This window comes from Accipiter gentilis, chromosome 1 (assembly GCF_929443795.1).
Source record: "Accipiter gentilis chromosome 1, bAccGen1.1, whole genome shotgun sequence".
In the NCBI taxonomy this organism is placed as follows: Eukaryota; Metazoa; Chordata; class Aves; order Accipitriformes; family Accipitridae; genus Astur; species Astur gentilis.
Window position 1 is genome coordinate 37,542,396 of NC_064880.1, and position 22,177 is coordinate 37,564,572.

The following is a 22,177-nucleotide window of genomic DNA, read 5'->3' on the forward strand; positions in this document are numbered from 1 at the left end:
GCTGTTTGTTCAAAACTCTACTCTGGTGCAGCACATCCTTGACAAGTTTAGATGAGGATAGCTTTTCAGGAGCAAAGTTGTAGTTTTGAACTAGAGAGAAAACTTCATGGCAAATTATCCTCCACCAAAGGTTATTGGGGAAAAAAAAAAAGCCAGTGTTTGGGAGAGAAAACTGTAAACCTTGCAAGATTGTCCCCCCTCTTTGGAAGCTAATTTGTCTCAACTGTGGCTAATTCACTGGTCTGCAATAGACTTGCAGGAAAAATTCTGCTTGTATTAGTGGGTATGTTGACAGATTGTAAGGTTAGGTCATGTCGAAGGTGACTATAATTTTAAGTGTAACTGCTGTTTCGAAGAGCTTCCGTGACAGCCAAAAGCAATGTGCTTTCTGTTGAGATCTGCTTCATGGGTCTTTTATTCCATTAGTCATGTTTCCATTCTCCTAAACAGGCAGAGGAGATCGAGTATTCCTGTGAGAAGTGCAATGGAAAGTCTGCTGTTGTCACACACAAGTTCAACAGGCTTCCCAGGTAAATGTTGACATCTGTTCCTCTTTTTCATGGAAGCACACATCACAAAAGTGCAAGCAAAAGTCCCTTGAAGAGTAAAGCTGGGAAAATGGGTGGGACAGCATGTGCAGTGGTCAACCCATGAGAAAGATGCACATGCAGACAGTACTCTTCATGATGTTCTTCAGTTTGCCTCTAAAGAAACTCTCTTGGGCACACTGCAAAACTTCTTTCTTCCTCCCTATTGCTACACAAGGAGAGCTGAGTTTTCCCCTTTGCCTTTTCTTGGGGTTTCTGGGATGTGAGGGAAGCGGAAACAGTAAATGTATTCTGGAAGTTTAATATTTTGTGCTCAGCTGGCCTGATAGGCAGGACTGAGTTGGAGACATTAGTGCCAGAAGGTATATAGAGGGTTTTCCTTTGATCAGTTAATTCTTCCCATGTTGATAACTGTTTTCTGTCTTGGTAAGCATGGCACTTTGAGGAAGAAGGCAGACACTTTGAGTGTTAATGGCATGCTCAGTAGTTTCTGACCTCGTGGTTGGGTTTAGTTCATTATTTAGAGTGGAGATGCTTGGAGGTACGGATCATTTTCTCATGTTAAAAGAGTCTGTTGGATGGACTTTCTGGCCTATGTCCTTGTCCCAGGTATACTCATACTGAACCCAGTAACTTGGTAGTTAGCTTGCATTTTGCTTAATTAGTCTATTTATGCTAGCACTGCAAAACCCTTGTCAAAGTTTTTGAATATTGGCACAACATGAATGATGATACAGCTGCATGATCTAAATAGACAGTACAAAGTGCAGCATAAGGGAGAAGATTCAGTGTAAGGAGGCCTTTTCAGGCTCTTATACTGTTGTGATCAAAAGCTCTCGCAAACAGAAAGTGTTGTGAGGTAAACCAAGTACACGTCTTGCACTGGGCACCGTTCTTCCTCAGTTTTGGGCAGCTGTGTGATCCCTCCATCACAGTCTTGAATGAATATCTGGGAGTAATGTACTAGTATTCTGGCCTATAATGATTAATATTTTGTTTGTTTCCTACCTCTCACTGTGTAGCAGAAATAAAGAGTTTGGTAAGAGCTGCTTGCTTCTTGACTGAAGAGCAAGGTGATGCAGATCAAAGTAGCAAGCCTCCTGAGCTGGCAGAGTCTGCACTCTGCACCTTGCACAAAGTTGAGTGATGGACAGGAGAGTAATTACCTGTCTTTTGCCATATAAAAGGTGGATAGTGTTCCCCTACCACCCCAAAGTAATAATCTGGTTTTGAGTTGGGTGAATGCATTTTGTAAACAGCGCTACCTGGATTTTGAATAGGTTTTCTGACTTCTGTCTTGAGGTTAATATTTGTCCTTCTCTCATATCTCTCAGGGTCCTGATTCTTCATCTGAAACGATACAGCTTCAATGTAGCATTGTCTCTCAATCATAAAGTTGGGCAGCAGGTTGTTATTCCAAGATACTTAACCCTGCTTTCACACTGTACGGAAAGCACTAGGCTGCCACTGACGCTGGGATGGAGTGTCCATTCTGCAGTGTAAGTGTACAACTTGTGATTGATCCATGCCATGTTAAGCACATATGCCACAAGGTAGGCAGTTGTCAGATCTCCTCCAGAAGATGTCTGGGCAAGGAAACATTAAAATTACACAGCTTCAGATGTGCACTGCTGCTTTGTAATGATGCCATCATGAGAACATGTATGGAAAGGAAGCATGACAGCAGCAGTAGGAAGGGTTGGTGAGGCATTATCTAGGGAATATTTGGTAAGATTATATTCTTCGCTGTCCTTGTAAGTAACTTTCTATCCTTAAGAGAGCTTCTGTTAGGAATTTCTAAAATTTATGCCTCTCAGTCCAAAATAACCTAGATTAACTTTCCCTTCACAGCACACTTAACTCTGCTTAGGAGACGTAATATCCTACCTTTTTCTGCTAATTTCCACTTGCACCTCCTGTGCTATCATTCATTTTTCATTGTCTTTCCTGTGCCACTGTAGTATCTGAGCACTTCACATGCTGAAAATACTCTCTCCTTTTCCCTGTGACAGTTATTTCTGTACAGCTGCTTTTCCTGAGACACAGAGATTAAACATGCCATTTGTCACATAGGAAGTTTGTGGCAGAATAGGGAACAAGAAACCCTCAGGTCTCTTGTGGTCCCTGCCTAGTGACATAACCACGGTAGCAGTAGTGAGTTAGGACACATCTGGTGTATATGTTCATCAGTGTGTCATGTGTTCTTGTGCTGAAGGTTTAGTGGCGTTTGAGATTTATGTGGATGTTTCCCAAGAGTTTGCTTTAACAACAGAAATCTTAAACACAACAAACAGCTTAAGCTAACCAGAGCAGAAATACTACAAACATGTTTGAAATAGCTTTCCAATGGCTTTTTTTAGTCATTGAAAGCATTCTGATTGACCAGAGAGTGGAAGGGTAACTTAAGCTGGAGAGAAGCAGCCCTGGTTTAAGGGGGAAGGTTAGAAAAGATTTCTGCATTGGCAGCCATCTGGTGGACAGATGTGTAGTGATAGTGATGGACTTTGAGGAGCCCATGAAAGGATTAAGTGGAGCAGGAAGTTTGTTTAGAAGAATCTAGGTAAGGGAGGAGAAATGGAGACATGGGACATGCCAGAAAACCGGCTGATCCAGACAGCAGCAGGAGACTGTGGTTTGGGAGCAGGAACTCAAGTGTTGGTGAGAATAAAAAAATAAGGAATGAGTTGTCTTGACATGGGAGCCTAAAGCCTTTAATTTGTGAGCTTGCCCCTAAGGGTGCATCACTAAGAAGTGAATCAAGTTTAAAGGATTATATATGGTTTTGAACAACTGTTGTATATTTATAGTGTGATGGAGTTACTACTCTACATCTAAGCAATTAGCAAGTACATAATGGTATTCTGCTTGTTTCTTTGGTCATGGATTTGCATGCATAGCAGACAAGTAAACACTTATTTTTTAAAGACTGTAACTGCTGCAATAAATACTTTGCTTTTTTAATAGTTCCCGTCCATTGAAAGCCTCCCAAATGGTGAATTCCTGTACTATAAGCACTTCCACACCTTGTAGGTGAGTTATAGCTCTGAAATGCCCGTGGCCTGGGGTTTCATGGGATAATTTTTGAGGCATTTTAAAATTTTCTAATTCTTCCTCTTTAATCTTTCCACTTTTTCTATTTGTTTTCTTTTCTTTCTATTTTTCTATTTTTCTATTGTAGTAAATTATTTCAGCTACTGTCTTTTTTTCATATCTGAGTTTTATTGGTTGTATATGCTAGCTGAAATTAATATCAATGGTACAATTTGCCTAGTTGACGTGATCATCTTAGCATTTCTTTTGAGAGCCTTTGGAGACTTGTAAGTAAGCAAAGATTATTTTGTTTCAGACAGAAAGCAGGGCATCAGAATGAGAACTGCATTTAGTTTGTACAGATGATTTCTCAATGCCAGATATCTTAAACAAGCTTACATTTGTAGTTGCAAGCCACATATATAAGAAACAAAATGGTTTCTAATTCTATAGTCTAGCTCTTTTCTCTATTCTGGTTCTATGGAGCCCCAGTGTGTGTTCTGGGAACAAGTGGTTAGTTCCTTAAGTTTATTTGCAAAGATGAGAGAGCATTGTTTTTATGGGCTGTTTTGAAAGGCCAGTTTTTGTTACAGTGAAAAACGTGATATCACAACCGGATAGTTTTGCATTGTGGAATCCTTAAAGACCAGATTTCGTAAGTGAGCAGAAATCACAACTTCCCCAGACCCCCTTGTCTTCTGTTCTAAAGAAGCAAGAGTTTATCTTGATGAAAGAGCAAACAGGAAAACTGGAAAACTTGTGCAGATTTGTGCTTTTTATATCCTAGTAATGATGTTGGAAGTCCTGTGTCCAGCTTAGTTAACTTCAGAAGTCAAGTGGTTTTTGCCAAGTTCTACATGTTACTGTGGACTCGACTCAAATGAGTACTGTCTGAGATTGCTAGGTAATAAAGTGCAGAATCCTTGGCCTTAGAAGCAAGAGCTAGACAGTGAGTAACTTTGAACGTTGTAAACTGCTATTGCAGGCTTGAAGTAGGTATGTCAGTTAACCTAGTAAAATACACCTTTTCTGAAAACCCTGCCTGCTATGTTAATAAATTGTCATTGTCAATTGTTGCAGTTTGTTCCCCAGATTTTACTGCCCCGCAATATGAAAGTTGGGTGTGACATTTCTTTAACAGTTACTTTGAAACAGATTTGTACAATGCTACAATGATATGAAGTTTTATAGCCATGTTTTTAATTTACAGAAAATACACTTTCAAGTCAAAGAGCTCTGCAGCACTCTATGTAGATTCTGACAGTGATGATGAGCCATTGAAACGCTCTGTTGCCCATAGCCAAAGGTTGTGCAACGTGCAGACTAGAGATCAGCAACAACTGCAAGAAGAGCCGGAAAAGGTAAGGAAAAAACCGCAAACTTTCATATATGGAGATCCTATATGTGCTCATGTCTGGCCTATGCTTTTCTTAGCATAGACTGTGAGTAAAACTGATGTAAGATAAGGAGTTTTTTCCTAATTAGCACTGCAATGCTGGAAGGGAGTGCTTTGCTAATTGACCTCTCTGTATAGTTGTCTTGGGTTCCCACTGGGAACAGAGGTAATTGCGTTGCAACTCCACTTCAGTTTTCAGGTTATGTATACCAGCTGCTTAGCAGTTTTGTCAGTCCTTTGGGTAACTTTCACTAATAATGTTCCCAAGCTGAAATATAATGGGCTGTCAATAATAAAATTATGCAGTAAAGACCTTGATTAAATTAGATCCAGTACAAGTTGAACTAGGCAAAATATTCAATTGAGAGAACTTCTTGCACATCCAATCCGTGTCCCCTTTTGAGTGTGGCTTTTTAAATGCTTTTAGAAACTGAAGCTATCAGTCTTTGGAGGTGAACACATAGAAGTGTGTAGAGATCAAGTTAATTGGTGTAAAGGCACAGTTAACTTCAAATTGCCTTCAAGCTCTTAATTGTGACTAGTATTAATGTTGCCAAGATATTTTTTGCCTCTATCAGGGCAGCGTATTAGCAAGTAGATGAGTTGTGTGGGAAGGAATGATGACCCAGAAGGGAAAACAAGAAGCTTAGAGGATTATATTGCAGTACTACTTTCTTCTATTAAGAGTTGCAGGCCTAGTGCTTAGGACAAGTGTCCTGCATCTCTGCTTCTCTAAAGTTTTTGAGAAAGTTCATGGGGTTATTTTAATCAAGCAGGGACTTGTGGTCTTGATTATGGCATTAAAGGATAGGAGTAAAGCTGGCTGAACAGCAATAGGTAACACGAGGAAGATACCTACAGTTTCTGATCAGATGGGAAGATCAAACCAAGGGAGGAACCTGATCCACTCAGTATTTAATAAATGATAAAATAGATAATGAGTATTAAATTCTCAGAAGACCCAGAGCTGGAAAGGGCTGCCAGTATGATGAAGCTCAGAACTACAGTTAAGAATGATTTTGACAAATCTGAGAAATTGCCTAAAAATAGGAGGGGTTGCTCAGTAGGAAGAGGCTGAAGGTGCTAATCTTAGCAGGACTAATTGCCTGTAAATGCAGGATGGGAACAGCTGGGAAAGCAGTGGGCCTTCAGAAAGGGTGTGAAAGGTGACAGCTGGTCATGAGGTCAGGCTGGTTGAAAACAGAAGTGTATAGACAGAGGCATAGCCTGCAGGTGGTGTGAAGTAACCCTCCTTTTTTCCTCAGCATTGAGCTCTAGCTGGACTTCTGTATCCAGCTTTGGGCTCCAGACTGAAAAGAGTTATACATTAATTGGAGAGGGGCCAGAGGAGAGGAACATGAATGGTCAGAGGTTTAGAAAGGAAGATTTTTGGGGAAAGAGCAGGCGAGTGAACTTGGGGGTTTTAGTTTTAGTTTAAGGAGAAACGTAAGCAGAGCTTGTGTCTTCAAGGAAGGGAAAGAAATGAATAGAAACACCCGAGTTGTTTTCCATGCCTGTGGTGGATAGAACAAGAAGTAATAAACCAAATTGCAGACAGTGATTTTTTAGGTGACATGTTAGGGAAAAATTCCTGATGCTCAGGATGTGAAGGGATGGAATGGATTGTTTTGGGAGAAAGCAGAAAACCCTTTGCTAAAGGTCTCGGGAACAGGGTAGGCAACTACTGTCCTGCATGGCACATCTGTAGCTGGCTGTGGGTGGGGGAAGGAAACTAGCTTGTCTTTGAAGTCCCTCTTATGTATAGAAAAAGTATTCCAGACTGTCCTAAATTATTCTTCCTTGAGTTTTGTTCGTGAGGAAGTGTAGGTAGTCTCTATCACACAAGCCCTGTGAGTGCAGAAATTGTGGGAATAAAGCCTATTAATTTGATTAGCAAATTAATTATAGGCTTTCCAGCCTGTTGTGGGAAAGAAACAGTGGTGGTGATGATTCCACATAAATGACTTTATTCTTCGTGGCTGTGCACGATGGCCACTCCTCAACCACCAGCCTGACCAGCCATCTGTGATCATTAACAAGATCCGCTGCCCTTGGAAGTGGCAGTACTGCTGCTGCACCATTTCCCTTGGTATGCTTCTCATAGCAGCTGTGGATGTGATTGCATTAGGGGCTTGGTAGTCACTTTGTATGGCCTGTATATCCCCTGTGGGGCACTGCTTGCAAAACAGTCCTGCCATGTGGGAAAACAGCTGGAACAGTGGGGGTATACGACATTGGGTTGGCAGGGCAAATAGCGTTTATCCAGCTAAAGTGGGCAGAACTGCAATTTCTGTGATTTCTGCCTCTGCAGATGAAGTAGTATTTGAAGTACTTTTTAAAAATACTTATTTAAAGCAGCCTGTATTAGAGCCTAAGCTACTTTAAAATCTATGCAAATAATTTCTAATAGAAAAGTTGTATTCAGATAATGCACAGATGCTGCCAAGTCTTTAAAGTCCAGCCACTGAATTAGTAGTAGTTGTTGGCAAAGTGCCTGGCACTAGGGTTTGCTGAAGAGCTAAACCAGTTTTGACATTAGTAGCCTACAGGTGTAGAGAGAGAAATCAGAAAGCTTAAAAAGCAGGTACTCTGCTTTCCTTAGTGTGTGAATAGATATGAGGAGAGAGGTTTAAATATGTCAGTTCTAATTCTTGGAGGGCATGATGTCTAGAACAAGCAATTTAGTTGGCTAATTCATTTGCTAATCTTGTTTGATAAGCCAGTTTTAATGCAAAATGTTTGCCGTATAAAACTAGCCTTGCTCATCAAAAGGTTGCTGTATTTAAGTAAAAAGCAGCAGTAAAAATGTATTTTTGATCATTTTAATGAAGTTCTGAAATCTATCCAAACACAGTTTGGAATAAGACCTGAGTAAGTACATTCTGATAGAAACTATTTTTCCCCATTTTTAACATAATACAGGGAGAAAAAAAATCTAAGCAGTGTAATTGTGTAAATATGTACATGGAGGTTAACCTCCTGGTTAACAGTTAATATCAAAATGATTGAAATTACTATATTAGTTGCAAGTCAGTATGGAGTGGGAGTTGATGAGTGTCAGTTTTAGGAAAATAGCTAAAAAAGGAAAAATTCAGCTTACGAGTAAAGTGGTTTTCCTTTCTTCCAATTTAAAGTCATTCTGTTCCGCTTAGGAAAGAATAATTCCCCCCTTTCCCTGGTTAACTGTTTTCTTACTAGGTTTGCAGAGTCCTTCCCCCCCTGCCCCCCGCAAGATTTCATATGGCAAGTCTGCAGCACCAAACCTAATTTTAATTGCTCTTCATACCAGCCTGATTTCAGTTCCTATTCTTCCATCCCTGTGTTCAAGTTCAATTACTCTCACGTTGCTGCTTCAGCCTTTGTTAACAAACTTGCAATTTCACTACTTGTGCCTCAGCACTGACTTGCCAGAGGCTTGAGGATTCATCAGAATCTAAAGGTGGAACACGTGTTGAAGGAAAGGAAGGAAAAGGGAAGAGTTATTTTGTGTATGTTAATCCACAGGGCCTGTAAAAACTGGTTGTAGTTTATATTTAAATATTATTCCTTAGAGTGAATGTAGCTATGAAGGTTGTCTCTCCATGGAGTCTTATGTAACTATCTGTTTAATATTGACAAAGCCAAGCTCCTACTCCCTGGGTTAAGAAAATAATAATTAAAAAAAAATCTCCTCAGAAATGTAAAGCCGATGTTATATACCTGTTTATTCAAGCACTTAATCATAAGTCTATTCATCTGTAGGGTTCAAAAAGAAGTAAAATGGAGGGTGATAAACCTGAGCTGGGAAATGCTGGTTTTGATGGGATGAGTGAAGATGAGCTGCTAGCAGCTGTCTTAGAGATTAGCAAAAGGGAAGCTTCTCTGTCTCTGAGCCATGATGAAGATAAGCCCACAAGCAGCCCAGACACTGGTTTTGGAGACGACGAAATTCAGGAATTGCCAGAAAACCTGGAATCTATGGAGATGGAGAAACCCAAAGCAGCGTTAGACTCAGGTAAGGCAAAGTTACCATCTTAATTGGACTATAGCAAGCTAAAGCAGGTTACTGATAGTAGCAGGGTAGTAATGTATGGTGGCAGAATCTGGATGCAAGTCCACTGCTGAAACTGCCTGACTTCCTCAGAGTTTTCTTACAGTTTCCCTGTGTATAAAGTGTTAATTCATTGAACTGCGAAAATGTATTTTCTTGTATGTCTGTCACCTTTCTGATAAAGGTAAGGTCATCTTCAGAGTTAATTTCCATTTTTTTCTCTCACGATTAACACATGCTTCCACTGCTTCCTGTACCGGACAATTCAATTTGCTAAGATTTGGCAGTGTCTGGAACTTAATCTTCCGTAATCAGAAAGTATTTTCATTTCTGTAGCTGGGGCAGCCTGGGCAGCCTGGTAGCAGTGTTCACGTTGCTGATGTGCAAGAGTGATGTCTGGGGTGCATAAGACTAGAGTGCTTTCCTAAATGGAGTTATTTTGTCACTAGTTACTAATAAATTTAACACTATCTCTGTAATTTTTTTCTAATACTTTTTATTGTGAGAGTAGACCCTTGAGCATCAGAGACTCAGCATGTTGAATTATGGCCTCTGACCCAGAAACACAGTTAAGTACAAGAAGGAGCCTGTTTGATCTCAGTGTGGGGAATTGAGTGTCTTCCTTTAGTTGGCTGAAGGAAAGTGTTTATCGTTTGTTGTGTGCTATATGCTTTCAGTCAGATTTTTAATTCCACTAGCCTGGAAAAACAGGCCAACAATATGCCTGCCTTGTCCTCTGAGAGCCAGGAAGTTAAATATTAACAACAAAAAACCTCACTCTATTATCAAAAATCACACTTGTTTCAATAGACAACTCTTGAGAGCTTTCATGTTGGAAGGCAGTGGATAAGAAAACTAAGTCTGTGGTCAGCCTTGTTTGTGCCCTACTTTATATACACTAATGTTGTTTATGGTTGTGTGAAAGAGAGTTGTGAGTGTGTGGCCATGTAAATATCTCTCTCTCTCTCCAGGTTTTATTTGGAAAGTATAATGTAATTATTTGAAGGCTCTCTTGTGACACTTAAGCAAAAAGTATGTGTTAATAAAGGTTTCTGTATGTTTTTTCATTAAGAATGCAGTTAACACTCAACATTGAATTCAGCTTTCTTTTATTTGACTGTGTATGACCAAAACCCACAAGTATTTCTCAAAGCATACGGTTTGGCATTCAGATGAGGTATGTGTGTATGTTAAGTTACCAGTTACAGCAGCTGAATGTAACATGCCATGAGTTCAGAATCCCATGTTCTATTTAAAGGAAACTTAATTGCAAACGATGCTTTGCTATATCAGACAAGATGATTCTAAATATGACTGATTTAACTTGGTCCATTTCTTGTTACCGCTAGTAATTTTTTTTGTAAACACTGAATAATTTGTGGTGCTTTCAAAAAAGGCTAATTTGGATATGACAGAAGATGTCTTTTCTGCTACATGAATCTCAAATAACAGTTGTATGAGTCAAGTGAGTATTTCTTCTTAGATTGGAAGTTTTCAAAGGTCATGTAATAAATTCTGTTTTGTTTTTCATCTTAAGAGGATTAGACTGATGGATTATAGTTTTGGTTCTGGTGGTCTTGTGTTTAAGAGGTCACAGATACTGAGAGTGCCTTGTATAATCCTTGCTAATAACTAATGAGCAGATGTTGAAGTCTGCATAGGGCAAAACTACGAAGTTTCACGTGTTGGTGCATGATAGCTGTTGGAGCAGGTTCTGATTCTTTCTCCGCTACAAGCAAATGGGAGAATCAAAGTGTCCTGCAACTGCAGGAGATGTATGCAGTGGTTGAATGAATGTTCATTCCAGAAGTTTTATAAAATACTTCTGCCGTAGCGTTCACTTTAAAGGTGAACTGAAAAGTTATAATCTTCTTGCACTTGTAAAGCTGTAGATAGTGTTCACAGGATTGAGGCTCTTACCTGATGCAAAAAGTTGACAGATTTAAACAGTGCTTGAGATTTATGCTTCCTTCTGTCTTACATATGATTTGGCTTTAATTGTGGTTTCATCTGTAGTACTCCGAGGTACAATATGCAATGCAAATTTTTATAATCCATGGTTCCTTCTAGACAAATTCAAGCGTCAGATTCATGACTGCAGAAACCTAGTGGGGTGTGACATCTTACTTTAACTAAAGTTGCTGTTTCTGACTGAACATAAAAGGCTAAGAAGAGAACAGGTTCAGGGATTAATCACATGGTTTATCCTACAACTGTTAAAATAAGTGTAAGACTGTTTTGGAGCTTTTTCCATTTGACTCGTGTGGGGGTTTTATGGCTGGTGAGCTCTCCCTGTCAGTAGATGTCACTGTGCTGCAAGGATTTAAAGAGGATTTAGCTGGTAACAGAAGACCCAGGAAAGCATAACTGTACTTTCTGAATCCTCAGGTCCTGCCAATTTCACTGAGATAACTAAAGATTTTGATGAGAATAAGGAAAACAAAACTCCGGAAGGCTCCCAGGGGGAGGTTGACTGGCTGCAGCAGTACGATATGGAGAGAGAGAGGGAAGAACAAGAACTTCAGCAGGCACTGGCTCAAAGCCTTCAAGAGCAAGTAAGAAATAAAGTTTGCTTCCTTGGGTTATCTTCTCCAACACTGGAAACCTGATGGCTAAAGGAAAAGCTTGTGTTCAGGCAGTAATTGCAAAGGGATTCTGCTGCTTTTTTGAGAGAATCAGATGAAAAAAGATTTGGGTTTCTTCTAGCTCCAGTGTCAGTAGAGTGACAGCTCTGGATACATCTGGGCACGTTTTGTAAGTGCTTTGGAAACCATATATCACATCACAGACCTGCAGATTTCTCAAAGCTTTCCCTGCGCATTTATACACTGGCTTGTAACATTATATGAAAATGATGATAAACTGAACTAAATTCTTACTATCTGTCACCAAGATCCAAGCCCACCTTTAGCTTCCCTGGCAGTTGCTGCTTGAAGCGTGCCATGTCAAGACTCGAAGTGAAAGAGGCAGGTTTCAAAGCAAACACTAAGAACGGCCATGCCAGGTCAGGTTAAAGATCTGTCTATCCCAGTGCCTTGTTTCTGGTACTAGCAAGTAGGGGATGCTTAGTGAAGAATATAGGAACTGAGCATTTATGTGATCCTTCCCTGTTAGTAAATTGGAAAAAGGATCCCAAATAATTTAGTCTAAAACAAGTCCTTCAAAATAGACTTGGAAAGAATTAGGATCTCAGGTTGTGTGCTAACCATCTGTATTCCACTTGAATTTCAAGACCTGTAAACTGATTTCCACAAGTTTAACTGAGCTGCTGAGACTGAAGCAAGTACTTAGCCAGGTCTTTCTTTAAATAGGTGCCCTTGTCTGCTCTCTATTAATACTAAAGCTGTCATGGTTTTCCTTATGAGATCTGATGTTTCCATGGCTCTTGGATTTTTCTCTCCCATTACTCATTATAAGATGTTGGTTGGTATGTTCCATGCCAGATGTAGCTTTGATTCAGCGATGTTGAGTAGTTTAACAAAGATTCCCAAATGCTTTAGAAATAGTGAGATAAAAGGCCTCATGCTAATAATGTAAAACTCCTCTTTGAGCATTGTTCTGCTACAGTTCTGAAGAGAAAATCTGCTATTCTAATGATTCAAGCATGGAAATGTGGTAGCTGTGGTTATCTTGATTTGAAATACATAGTTAGGGTTCTGCGTTCAGGTGCACTGAAAGCATTCAAACCCTGAATTAAGAAGCCAGCTCATTAAATATTATTGACTGGCTTGCTGTAGCTCTGGGCTTTCAAGAGTGGTGGGAGGAACAGGGGCCTGATATTATTCAAAGATTAGAAGGGTTTGTTGACTTGAGGTTTCTTTGCTACTTGCTCATTGCAATATTTTTAGTACCTGGTTCTTTAATGGTGTCTTTTTTTTGCATCCTGCCTTTGTGAGTTACACCTGTTACATAGAACCACTGGCTCTACTTTCAAATGGCTTAAAAATAATAAAATCTGTCAGGATTTAACGACTCTGTCCTCAGCTGGCTTTGAGCAGAAGTAGTCTAAATTTTGTCGAAGTGTCAGGAGCTTTGTGTGTAAGTGACAGCTTTCCTTAGCGAAGGTTGCAAATTCATTCAGATGCTTTTCAAATTAATGATCCAGAGAAAGTGTTCGGTGTTACTAGAGACTCGCTCTGCTGCATACCAAACTTCAGGAGCTTTGACGAGTCTTAATGAAGGTTTGTCCCAGGTTCTGTTTCACAGGAACATTGGACTCTTGCTGGTTGCAAACATTCCTTCACACAGAACCTTTAATTTACAATGTCAGGTTTGTTGTAGAAACCAGAGCAGCACAGTTTCAATGGAAAAAGAGCACCACAAGAATTTTAAACAGTAAAGGTCTCAATGAGCTAAGTTTTGTTCTCTTCCCATTAGGAGGCACGAGAACAAAAAGAGGATGATGACCTTAAACGAGCCACGGAATTAAGTCTACAAGGTGAAACTTATTTAACTTCTTCCAGGATGTTGTTTTTGAGAGAAAATAGATCTGTATGTATGAGTGCAGCTCCTGAGTGTCTGTAAGACAGCTGGCATTTCGTGTTCTTTTGGTGTGTGCTTTGTTGTGTTTGGCTTTGTTCAGGTCAGCTTTTCTTCCTCTTGGTTGTGAAGGCAAATGCCAGGAAAAACTTAATATGAAAAATTACTTATTTCAGTCTCTTGAGTTTTTAATTAGATATTACATATATCTGTCTATATATCTATATAGGATATTAAATATATATAATATATATTTAATGTATAATATTAATCTAGAGAGAGCAAAATGGACTTTGAAATTTTGCATTCCCAGCAGAAGCCAGCATGCTAATTGCCCTAGTCAGAGCATAAGGATTATTTCTTACTTGCATTGATAGTTTAGTGCTGATTAATGAATGCACTGGCCTTGCCCAGGAGATTAAGTGCTGTATCTGTTTGATACAGGACAGGAGGGAGACAGACCTCACTGCAAGGTATAGCTGTTGGCAGTGAAAAAAGAAACCCAAAATACACTATCTGTCTTCTCCAAATCCAGACAGTGTGGTGAGCCTCAGGCACTGTTTAACATTTGTGTGAGGCTGGCATGTGAGTGATTTCATGCAACCTGGCAGAGCAAAGCATAACCAAGAGAAAATTCCTGCTCCAAAGAGGGAGAGGGAGGGGTAATGAAATACTGTGTTAAGGTACTTGTAGTTGCTCAGGCACCTTTAAAGGCCCTCAGTTATTACTGGATGAACCTGTGTCTGCTTCTGAAGAGACGTAAGTTGAATGCTGCTTAAGCATCCTTCAGCCTGAGGTCTGTCCCCTGATGAGCTCTGGCAGACTGACTGCCCAGTCCCTCTCAGGTCTTCCTTGATTCTCGTGTCCAGGAAGAATTCAAGGCTAGTAAGCTTTCCTCCTCCTGATTTGCAGTTGCTTGACTTAAACATGAGCGTTGCCTTGTGCTTCTCAACTTGCTACTGTCTCATTTGTAAGGCATCAGCCAGCATTTATTCAAGGAGATGCTAATAATCTTGAACATATAACTGGTAGTATTTGTCTTAGGAAGGTTCCCAATGGTGCTGCAATCAAAGAACCACTAGTCATCCAGAGACCGTTGAAGTGGCATTTAGCAATACCTGTGGCAAGTGCTTCATGCAGAGACCTATCTACGTGGCTGTGTTTCTTGGCTGTAGTCTGGCTTACAACAGCCCGAATAAGTGTGGAAACCAGCAGTAAAATATTCTCAGTTAAAGAGATTCATCTATAAACTTCCCAAGAAGATTATGCTAATCCAGCGTCTGATGATTTAACAGGGCAAGCAGTGTGAGAATCACTTTGGCAAAACATCTCCATCATAACTGGCATGATAGTCTCTTTAAAAAAAAAGAAAAAAAAAAAAAAATCCTGAGCAGTGTCCTGTTAATCTCAACTTCTCATCCACCCAGGACTCCATAGCTTTAATTTAGCTGGTGAAAGCATAGCTACTTCTCCTAATGAGTACTGTACAAAATCTTAAATTAGTCGGGTAGCTGCCGAATCCCAGGAAGTTTGGAACAGCGTGTACAGGGAGCAGTGGTGCCTTCCGGCTCTTTACAGAAAGCTGCCTGCATTTTGCTCAGCCAAGCAAACTGGAAGTTCCTGCAGTGAGCAGCCTTCTTACCGTTGAAAACAATGAAAAGATGCCTGCTGCCAGCAGTAGCATTTTGATGCCAGTTTTAATTGAAAAATGCACTTTGTTAATGCAACTTACAGTTAAAACTGTAATTCATAGCTTCTTGTTGCAGAAACGTACAGTTCACTGACCAGACTGGCTGTACTTCTTTTAACGTCGGTTCTGGCTGCAGACCACTGGTGCTCTGGAGCGAATTGGGGGTTTAAAGGCTCTTTTATCACCCAGCTGTCATTGCCATAGTGCCCTTTTGTAGAAGTATAAGAGAGATGATGCTAAAATTAATTCTGTAGTCCAAGATACTTTTCTTAACTATTGCTCTGACAAGTTGGGGAAGGGAGAGAGTTTTTATTTGGAAATTCCAGGATCTCCTGCTTTCCTTGGAAAGGAAGCTTGAAACATTAGCATTTTATTGTGCTTGTTTATGTGGGTAGATACACCTCAACCTGTTGTGAATTCCTGTGCGTGCCATGGCCTCTCACACCATGTCATTGTTTCCATGCTATCTAGAGTTCAACAGCTCTCTCCTGGACAGTGTTGGTTCTGATGAAGACTCTGGGAATGAGGATGTTCTTGACATGGAGTATTCAGAAGCTGAAGCAGAAGAGCTGAAAAGAAATGCTGAGGTGTGATCTATGATTGCAAAAGCCAACTGAGAAATACACCCTTCTTTACCATCAGTTTAGTGTTGGAGGTAGTTTTACAAAGCAAGTGCAGAGTCTAGAAAGGTCTTTTATGTTCAAAAGTGAAAAGATAGAAAATTTCTATCCTTAAGAGACTGTCCTATTGTGTTATTTTAATTTCAAAAAAAACCAAAACAAAACAGCTGCAGACACCCTCTGAGTTTCTCTAAGATGTGGATAACGGTGAAAAGGAAACAGTAATTTTATACCAGAAATGTTCCAGTGCATTTACAGCAATGAGCCTGAAATTCTTACTTACAGAGAGAGAGGAATTCTGCCAGCGTGGTAGTTTAATTGCAGTGCCATAGGCTTCTAGATCCTGCACCACCAGAACTGAGAAGTTGTGGCGAGATCTTACTCCCATTAGGTGAAACATAACTGTAACCTAGGCTGTGCTGCCAGCCGCTGGCACACTCGGACTCCACACAGCAGTGTTGTGAAAGTTGCCTGCTTGCCTCAGTGGGAGGAGTACTGTGTAGAGTGGAAAAGGTTAAATAACTGGAGTTTCTTTGAACAGTTTTTCTTTTCTTACAATTCTTTACTAATTACCTTACCCTTAAACCACAAGTTACATTCTAAGAGTGTTGTCAGTGAATCTTATCAGTAACATCTCCTGGTCAGAGAGAATTAAAAAATAATTGTCAAAAGCCAGTTACCACCATTTAGTTTTATTGTCAGTGAATAGACAGAACATGTTTCCTGCACGCAAAGAGAGCATTGTCTCCTGACGTTACGGTGCATGACAAGAGAATCTGGGCTACATATGCAGTATTAGCTGTTAAACCTGTGTACCATTATCAAGGGTATTTCTTTGATATTTCAGAAGTGAGCATTAAGTTTGTAACTCTTTTTTTGCTTGTCTATATTTATTTGGTGGATTAATTCTGACATCAGTGGAAGTCACTCAGGAAATAGTTGTTTAGAAAACTTTGCAGTGTAAAGCTCGTGTCAGCATCTGTTGTGAGGTCAGAGTGGCTCCTTTGCATGTTCATTGGCTTGCTGAAAGATTAAATAAGATGGGAGGCTTTTTCCCACTTCTGGAAGGACTGCTTGTTTGGTCTGAAACAGGGTGTCTATTTCTGTAATCCTTGACTGGGTTGCAGCTTTGAATACAGTAGCCAAAGCTGGTATCTCGGGTATAAATCATCTTGTCCTTTTTGGGGACAAAAGTGAATGCCTAAAAGCTTTAATTGAACTCCCCCCCAGACAGGAGAGCTTCCCCACTCCTATCGTCTCATCAGCATCGTCAGCCATATTGGAAGCACATCATCTTCAGGTAAAAGATACCACATTTTATTCTTCATCTCTTATCTAGCTTAAAAAATCCGTAATACAGAATTACCATAGAATGATTATTTGCAGAGATTTCAGGCAGCAAAGCAAGTCTTCCATCATGGCTTGCTGGTGGGGGAGCAGGTTGAGGATGTCATGGTGCCTAACACTCAGCATGTGGATGACGTAGTGCTTGTGGGGTCCATGGAATTGCTTGTGCTTGTTACCAGCTCATTGACCAGGAATGATGGAGGGACCAGGATCTTAAGCGTCTTTTAGCATTTAAATTTGACATAGGTCTCTGGGCTGAGGTATCTAGCTAACCAGCTTACTGGTTGAACTGCAGCATGAAAAGAAAGGTGCGTTCTGTGTTTTTAAGGTCATTACATCAGTGATGTCTATGATATCAAGAAGCAGTCCTGGTTCACCTACAATGATCTGGAAGTGTCTAGAACTCTAGAGGCCACCGTTCAGTGTGACAGAGACCGAAGTGGCTACATCTTCTTCTACATGCACAAGTAGGTGTCTTGGGGAATTTTGCTGCTAGTAGTAACCTGCTGTTTGTGAGGAAGAGGGCTTCTCTTCTTCCTCTAGTCGTCTTTGCTGGGATGTAAAGTATCTCCATGTATTTGTCAGAAGAAAGCGTAATCAGAATTATATGCAAGAACAACAAACCTGAAGTGCTCCAAGTTGAGGCATGGAATTGTATGTCACTAATACATAGGGGTTTAACAAGATGCATTAAATCATCTTTTAAGAAGAGGATTCAGTGTCTCAGCTATGCATTCGTTGCACCAGGAATCATAAAGGAGCTTGGGTTTTTCCCTTAAGTGCTGCGATATCTGTAAATGCCCTTATCCCCGCTCCTAGTGGTTGTGTTGTTGCAGCCGTGGTCATCTCAGGATACGGGCAAGAGGAGGTTTGTAGGTAGAAGTGATACCTTTTCAGGCACACAGAACTGAAGTAGGGGTTTTGTGCCTCAGTTTGTCCCCTTCTCTCTTTACTGGTTGCTATAATAAAGGATGTTACTTCATCTACAGACTGTGTCCTGTGTTGCTTCTGATCCTTTTACCAGCCAGGAGTTATTTTCACTATTGTTACTGTTCTTTGAGGCTTGCCACTGACCTTACTTATTGTAATAATAAATGAAAAAAAAGTGCTGTGGGATTCAAGGAGCCTTGCTTAGAGATGCCAGATAAGACACCTTTCTCTGCCAGGATCTGTGACACTTGAGTTTGTGGATTAAATCCAGTTGCTGATTCCCTTGGGGCTGTCTTACATAGCAGTTTGTTGTTGTACATAAGTTTCACTATTGGTCTTTCCCTCTGTCCTAGGGATATCTTCGATGAGTTACTAGAAACAGAAAAAAATGCACAGCCACTTAGCATGGAAGTAGGAAGATCGGTTCGTCAACCTCTGTGAAGAGTAAAACACCTTGTTCCTCCTGAGGAACAAGGAAGATTCTGAACTTGTGCCAGACACACAGGAGTAACAAACAGCTCAGGGCCAAAACAAGAGACAAAAGGTAGAAATACGGGACGCTTGGTTTGTTGAACCATCTGTGCAAGTCCTGGGCCTGAACCACGCATTTAAACCTTGACATCCCAGAGCGATCCTCCTGTGGTGAAGTTTTTATTGTTCCTCAAATAATTTTGTCAGCATGGAGCCTTAAAGAGTTGCATCAAGCCACAAGACTACAGCTGCTCATAAACTGATATAAAAAAAAAGTGCAAAAAGAGACTCAACTTTAAAAGCCCACTCACCTATGAGACGTGAGTGGCGAAGATTTACATATCACTTGGCTTTTTTTTTTTTCTCTCCAAGAGCAATTTAAGCAATAGATTCTGTAACCTGGCGTGTGTTGTGTTAGTAATATTCACTGGAAACCCAGATCACTGAGTACGCTCTTGCCAGTCATCTCGCTAACAGGCGTTTTGGAGTCACTCAAGCTGACGCATTTTGACATTCATGGGTTTGTAAGCGCTCTGCTATTTACATACAGTTCCAGGAAACAAACTGTTGGTGCTGTGGAATGTATTGCATACCTGGTGGCAGCTCTGTCATTTTTTTACACCATTCACTGTCATCCTCCTTTAGACCTGAGATTATATACGTGATTTCTTTCATTTTACAAGTTCTATTATTTGACTGCATTTTCTTCATAAGGTTGTTGCCGAAGTACCATTTGGAGGGGAGAGGTCTCTCTTTGGGTGTGCAGTATTTTGCACTGAAGTTATATTGCTTAGGGCTGCTTTGATGTAACTCTGGGGGTAGGTGAACACCTGGAGCAGACTGAGAACAGTAGCAGGAGGTGAGCAACAGCCACTTCGCATCTTTTGTGAGGGAAAGAGTGTTCTAGCGTTACCCTTTCTGCGCAGGCCTGGGTCATCACGAATCAGAAACGGTGGGAAAAGGCAGGGTCTGCAGGGTAGCCCTTGGCAGTTGAATTGCTCTTTGACGGAACCATGGTCTTGCTTTGGTCTTCTTGTATCCCAGGGTAAGAGGGTTTTTACTGCAGCTATGCCTCTGTTCTCCTTTCTGAGGAGTGCAGAGTGCTCAAACTGTGAAACTTAAACCAGGTGGAAAGCTTTCAGAAAGCCCATGTTCAGCATTAACAGAATACGGTTAGGAAGAAGTGTTGCATTTTATTGGATTTAGAGACATGATGCTCCTTTTATAGCTTGTTTCAGCAGGGGGGGGATAAGCCTAGTGACTTCACTTTTTCAGCACCTTTGCACTTACTTAGCAAGGGCAGATGTTTTGTTTTGCTGGCATTTACTCATTTCAGAGAAATTGTTGCTGTTAAGCAGAGTAGTTGCTCTTGTTTTGGCCTCTAGTTATGATTTTTGCAGCTTGAGTTTTAGAGGTGAAAGACTTGTTTAAAAAAAAAAAAAAACCCACCAAAAAAACCCACCTTCTTTTGCTGTCGAGGTATTTTCTGGGTTTTTTAAACTATTGTTAGGAGTTTCTCAGGAATAAATCAGCTGAAGCAAAGCAGACAAAACCACCGATTTAGGAGACAGCAGGCACCTCTTTCATGGGCACTTCCACACTATAGAGTTTATCCTAGCAGGCTGGCAGGGGGATGATACCTCAGTGGCCTCTTCTCACCTCTGTGCGCATCAGTGAGCCACAGTCATCGGTAGTCCTCCCCAAGCCAAGTACTTTGGGGACCCCAGCGTGGTGAAAAGACTGACTGACCTTCCAGTCCATGTGTCGGATGAGCCCAGTGGACCTGGTCAGGGTGACATCTTTCTGGTTTCCGGGCTAGGAGTGAACGTTTGGTTGTAAACATGATAGAGCATTTATCTTGTAAGATGCAGCCCATGTGGGTGTATATGTTAATTTATTACAAAGCATTATACTTTTCTATTGTCAATACTAATTTTGGTAGAATTCTGGGTAGCGGGAAGAGGCGGTGACATGGGAGTTGTCCTTTGAACTGATCGCCCCTGCGAATGTGATGAAGGGACTGCTCCAACCACAGGGCAAATTTGTATTCCCCAAGCACATCCTATGCTAGTGCTGTAAATAACCGGTATTCCTGTAGTATCAGAAGTCAGCTCTGCTTTTCTGGGTGGCAAGGTTGTTTTTGCAAGGCACTGCACTCCAGTTAATTTATAATAAAAGCAAACATTGCCTGACTTTTCAGTGCAGTAATTTTTGTTTAAAACCAGTTTTTGTTTGGATCAAGGTGCGAAAGCTGATGCTTGAAACCAGTGTTCCTTGTTTTATGAAAAGTTCTTGCTTATTATTCTAGCCATTAAGAATATGCAGACATCTATTAATTAATTTAAGCTTTTTTGTTTGGCATGCAGCAGCTCAGTTGCACCTTCACTCTGGCAGGAGTGTCTGCAGAGCCCCTTCCTTGCAGAAGCCAGCTTTCTCTCTGTCCAAGAGCAGCAGGGGGAAGACGGTGTGTAATCCCCGAGGGGCATGCTGCCCACCAGCTGTAACATTCTCGATGCTCACACTGTCGCAGCAGCAAGTTCAGTAAGGCTGTCCCTTCCAGGTGGGGATCGCCATCCTGGGGGATAGGTAGGTGGAGAAGTTCAGTTGCAGTCCCCGAACACGTGCAAGCTCTTCCTCAGATGTACAGAGTCACGGTTAAACATTTACCCGCTCCTGAATCAGCCTAGTTTAGTCCAAGTGTGATTCAGCATATAAACGCAAGGAACTCCCATCTTGCCGTTTCTCTCGCCCCTTCGTTGTTTGACTGTGATAATTTGGTCTTGATTTACTCCCCTACTCTGAGAGGTGCAAAACTGCTCGTGTTAATGAACTGGAGCTTGTGTGCACAGGTCCCTGGGGAGCCCTGGCCAGCAAGGCTGAACAAAGAGCCTTTGCAAAGCAAGGACTGGTTTCCCCACCGGAGCAGCAGGCTGAGACCAATGCGAGGAGCTGAGCAGGAGGAGGATCAGGGGCTCTCTGATGCCTGGGGCCATTGCATTGCCTTCCACCTCCTGCTCGCTGCAGCGTGGATAACCATCACCTGTGCATCTTCTGGTCCTGAGGAAGGGCTGATGGCCAGCCCCATGCTTCTTGCTGCGGTTCACCCTGGCACGGGGGCATGTGGGGATCACCATGCTTAGTGGGGTTGGGGGCTGGGAATAACTCATCTGCTTTGTTTTCCTTTTACTTGAGCTAATTATCCCTGTAATTTCCCGCCAAAGAGAGAGAAAGGGGTGTGGGACCCGTGGCAGGTGCTGTCCATGTAGCTCTGCTGCTGGACTCCAGCCTTGCCTGCCGTGGGGTGGCTGCTGCAGGTTTCTGCCTGCACCCCAATTTTCTGGTTCTTTACACTGTTGATGTGGAGCAGCACTTTTCTCTGTGTTTTAGCAGACCTGTTCCTCTCTATTCTTTACAGTTTTTGCTCTTGGGTTCCCTCCGCCCCTTTTTAAATGATGTGTAGATAGATTTTTCTGAAATTAAAGCCTCTTTATTAACCCTCTCTTGGTTTGGGAATCATATTTCCACACCGTCTGGGCTGCTGCCTGCTGAACACCGCAGTTGGTGGGTACTGCACCTCCGCCCTGCATTTGCTGTTGGGACTTTGCTCAGCTGCCCAGGAACAGCATGTGCAGAGAA

At 41.3% G+C, this 22,177-nt stretch overlaps 1 protein-coding gene across 6 annotated transcripts in view; it reads left to right on the plus strand.

Annotated features, from left to right (window-relative positions):
- USP37 (ubiquitin specific peptidase 37) overlaps positions 1-20,733 on the plus strand; it is a 38,932-nt gene extending 18,199 nt beyond the window's left edge. For 5 of the 6 annotated variants that reach the window (XM_049834892.1, XM_049834723.1, XM_049834987.1 and 2 more), the window contains 11 exons: positions 451-530; positions 1,883-2,047; positions 3,513-3,578; positions 4,789-4,939; positions 8,716-8,968; positions 11,393-11,559; positions 13,382-13,442; positions 15,645-15,760; positions 17,024-17,093; positions 17,469-17,607; positions 18,424-20,733. In XM_049834892.1, coding sequence (XP_049690849.1) covers positions 451-530; positions 1,883-2,047; positions 3,513-3,578; positions 4,789-4,939; positions 8,716-8,968; positions 11,393-11,559; positions 13,382-13,442; positions 15,645-15,760; positions 17,024-17,093; positions 17,469-17,607; positions 18,424-18,511 — 1,356 coding nt within the window. In that variant the 3' untranslated portion in view covers positions 18,512-20,733. The remainder of the gene's footprint in view (positions 1-450; positions 531-1,882; positions 2,048-3,512; positions 3,579-4,788; positions 4,940-8,715; positions 8,969-11,392; positions 11,560-13,381; positions 13,443-15,644; positions 15,761-17,023; positions 17,094-17,468; positions 17,608-18,423) is intronic. The other variant, XM_049835070.1, reaches the window with a different exon arrangement.
- Positions 20,734-22,177: the final 1,444 nt, after the last annotated feature.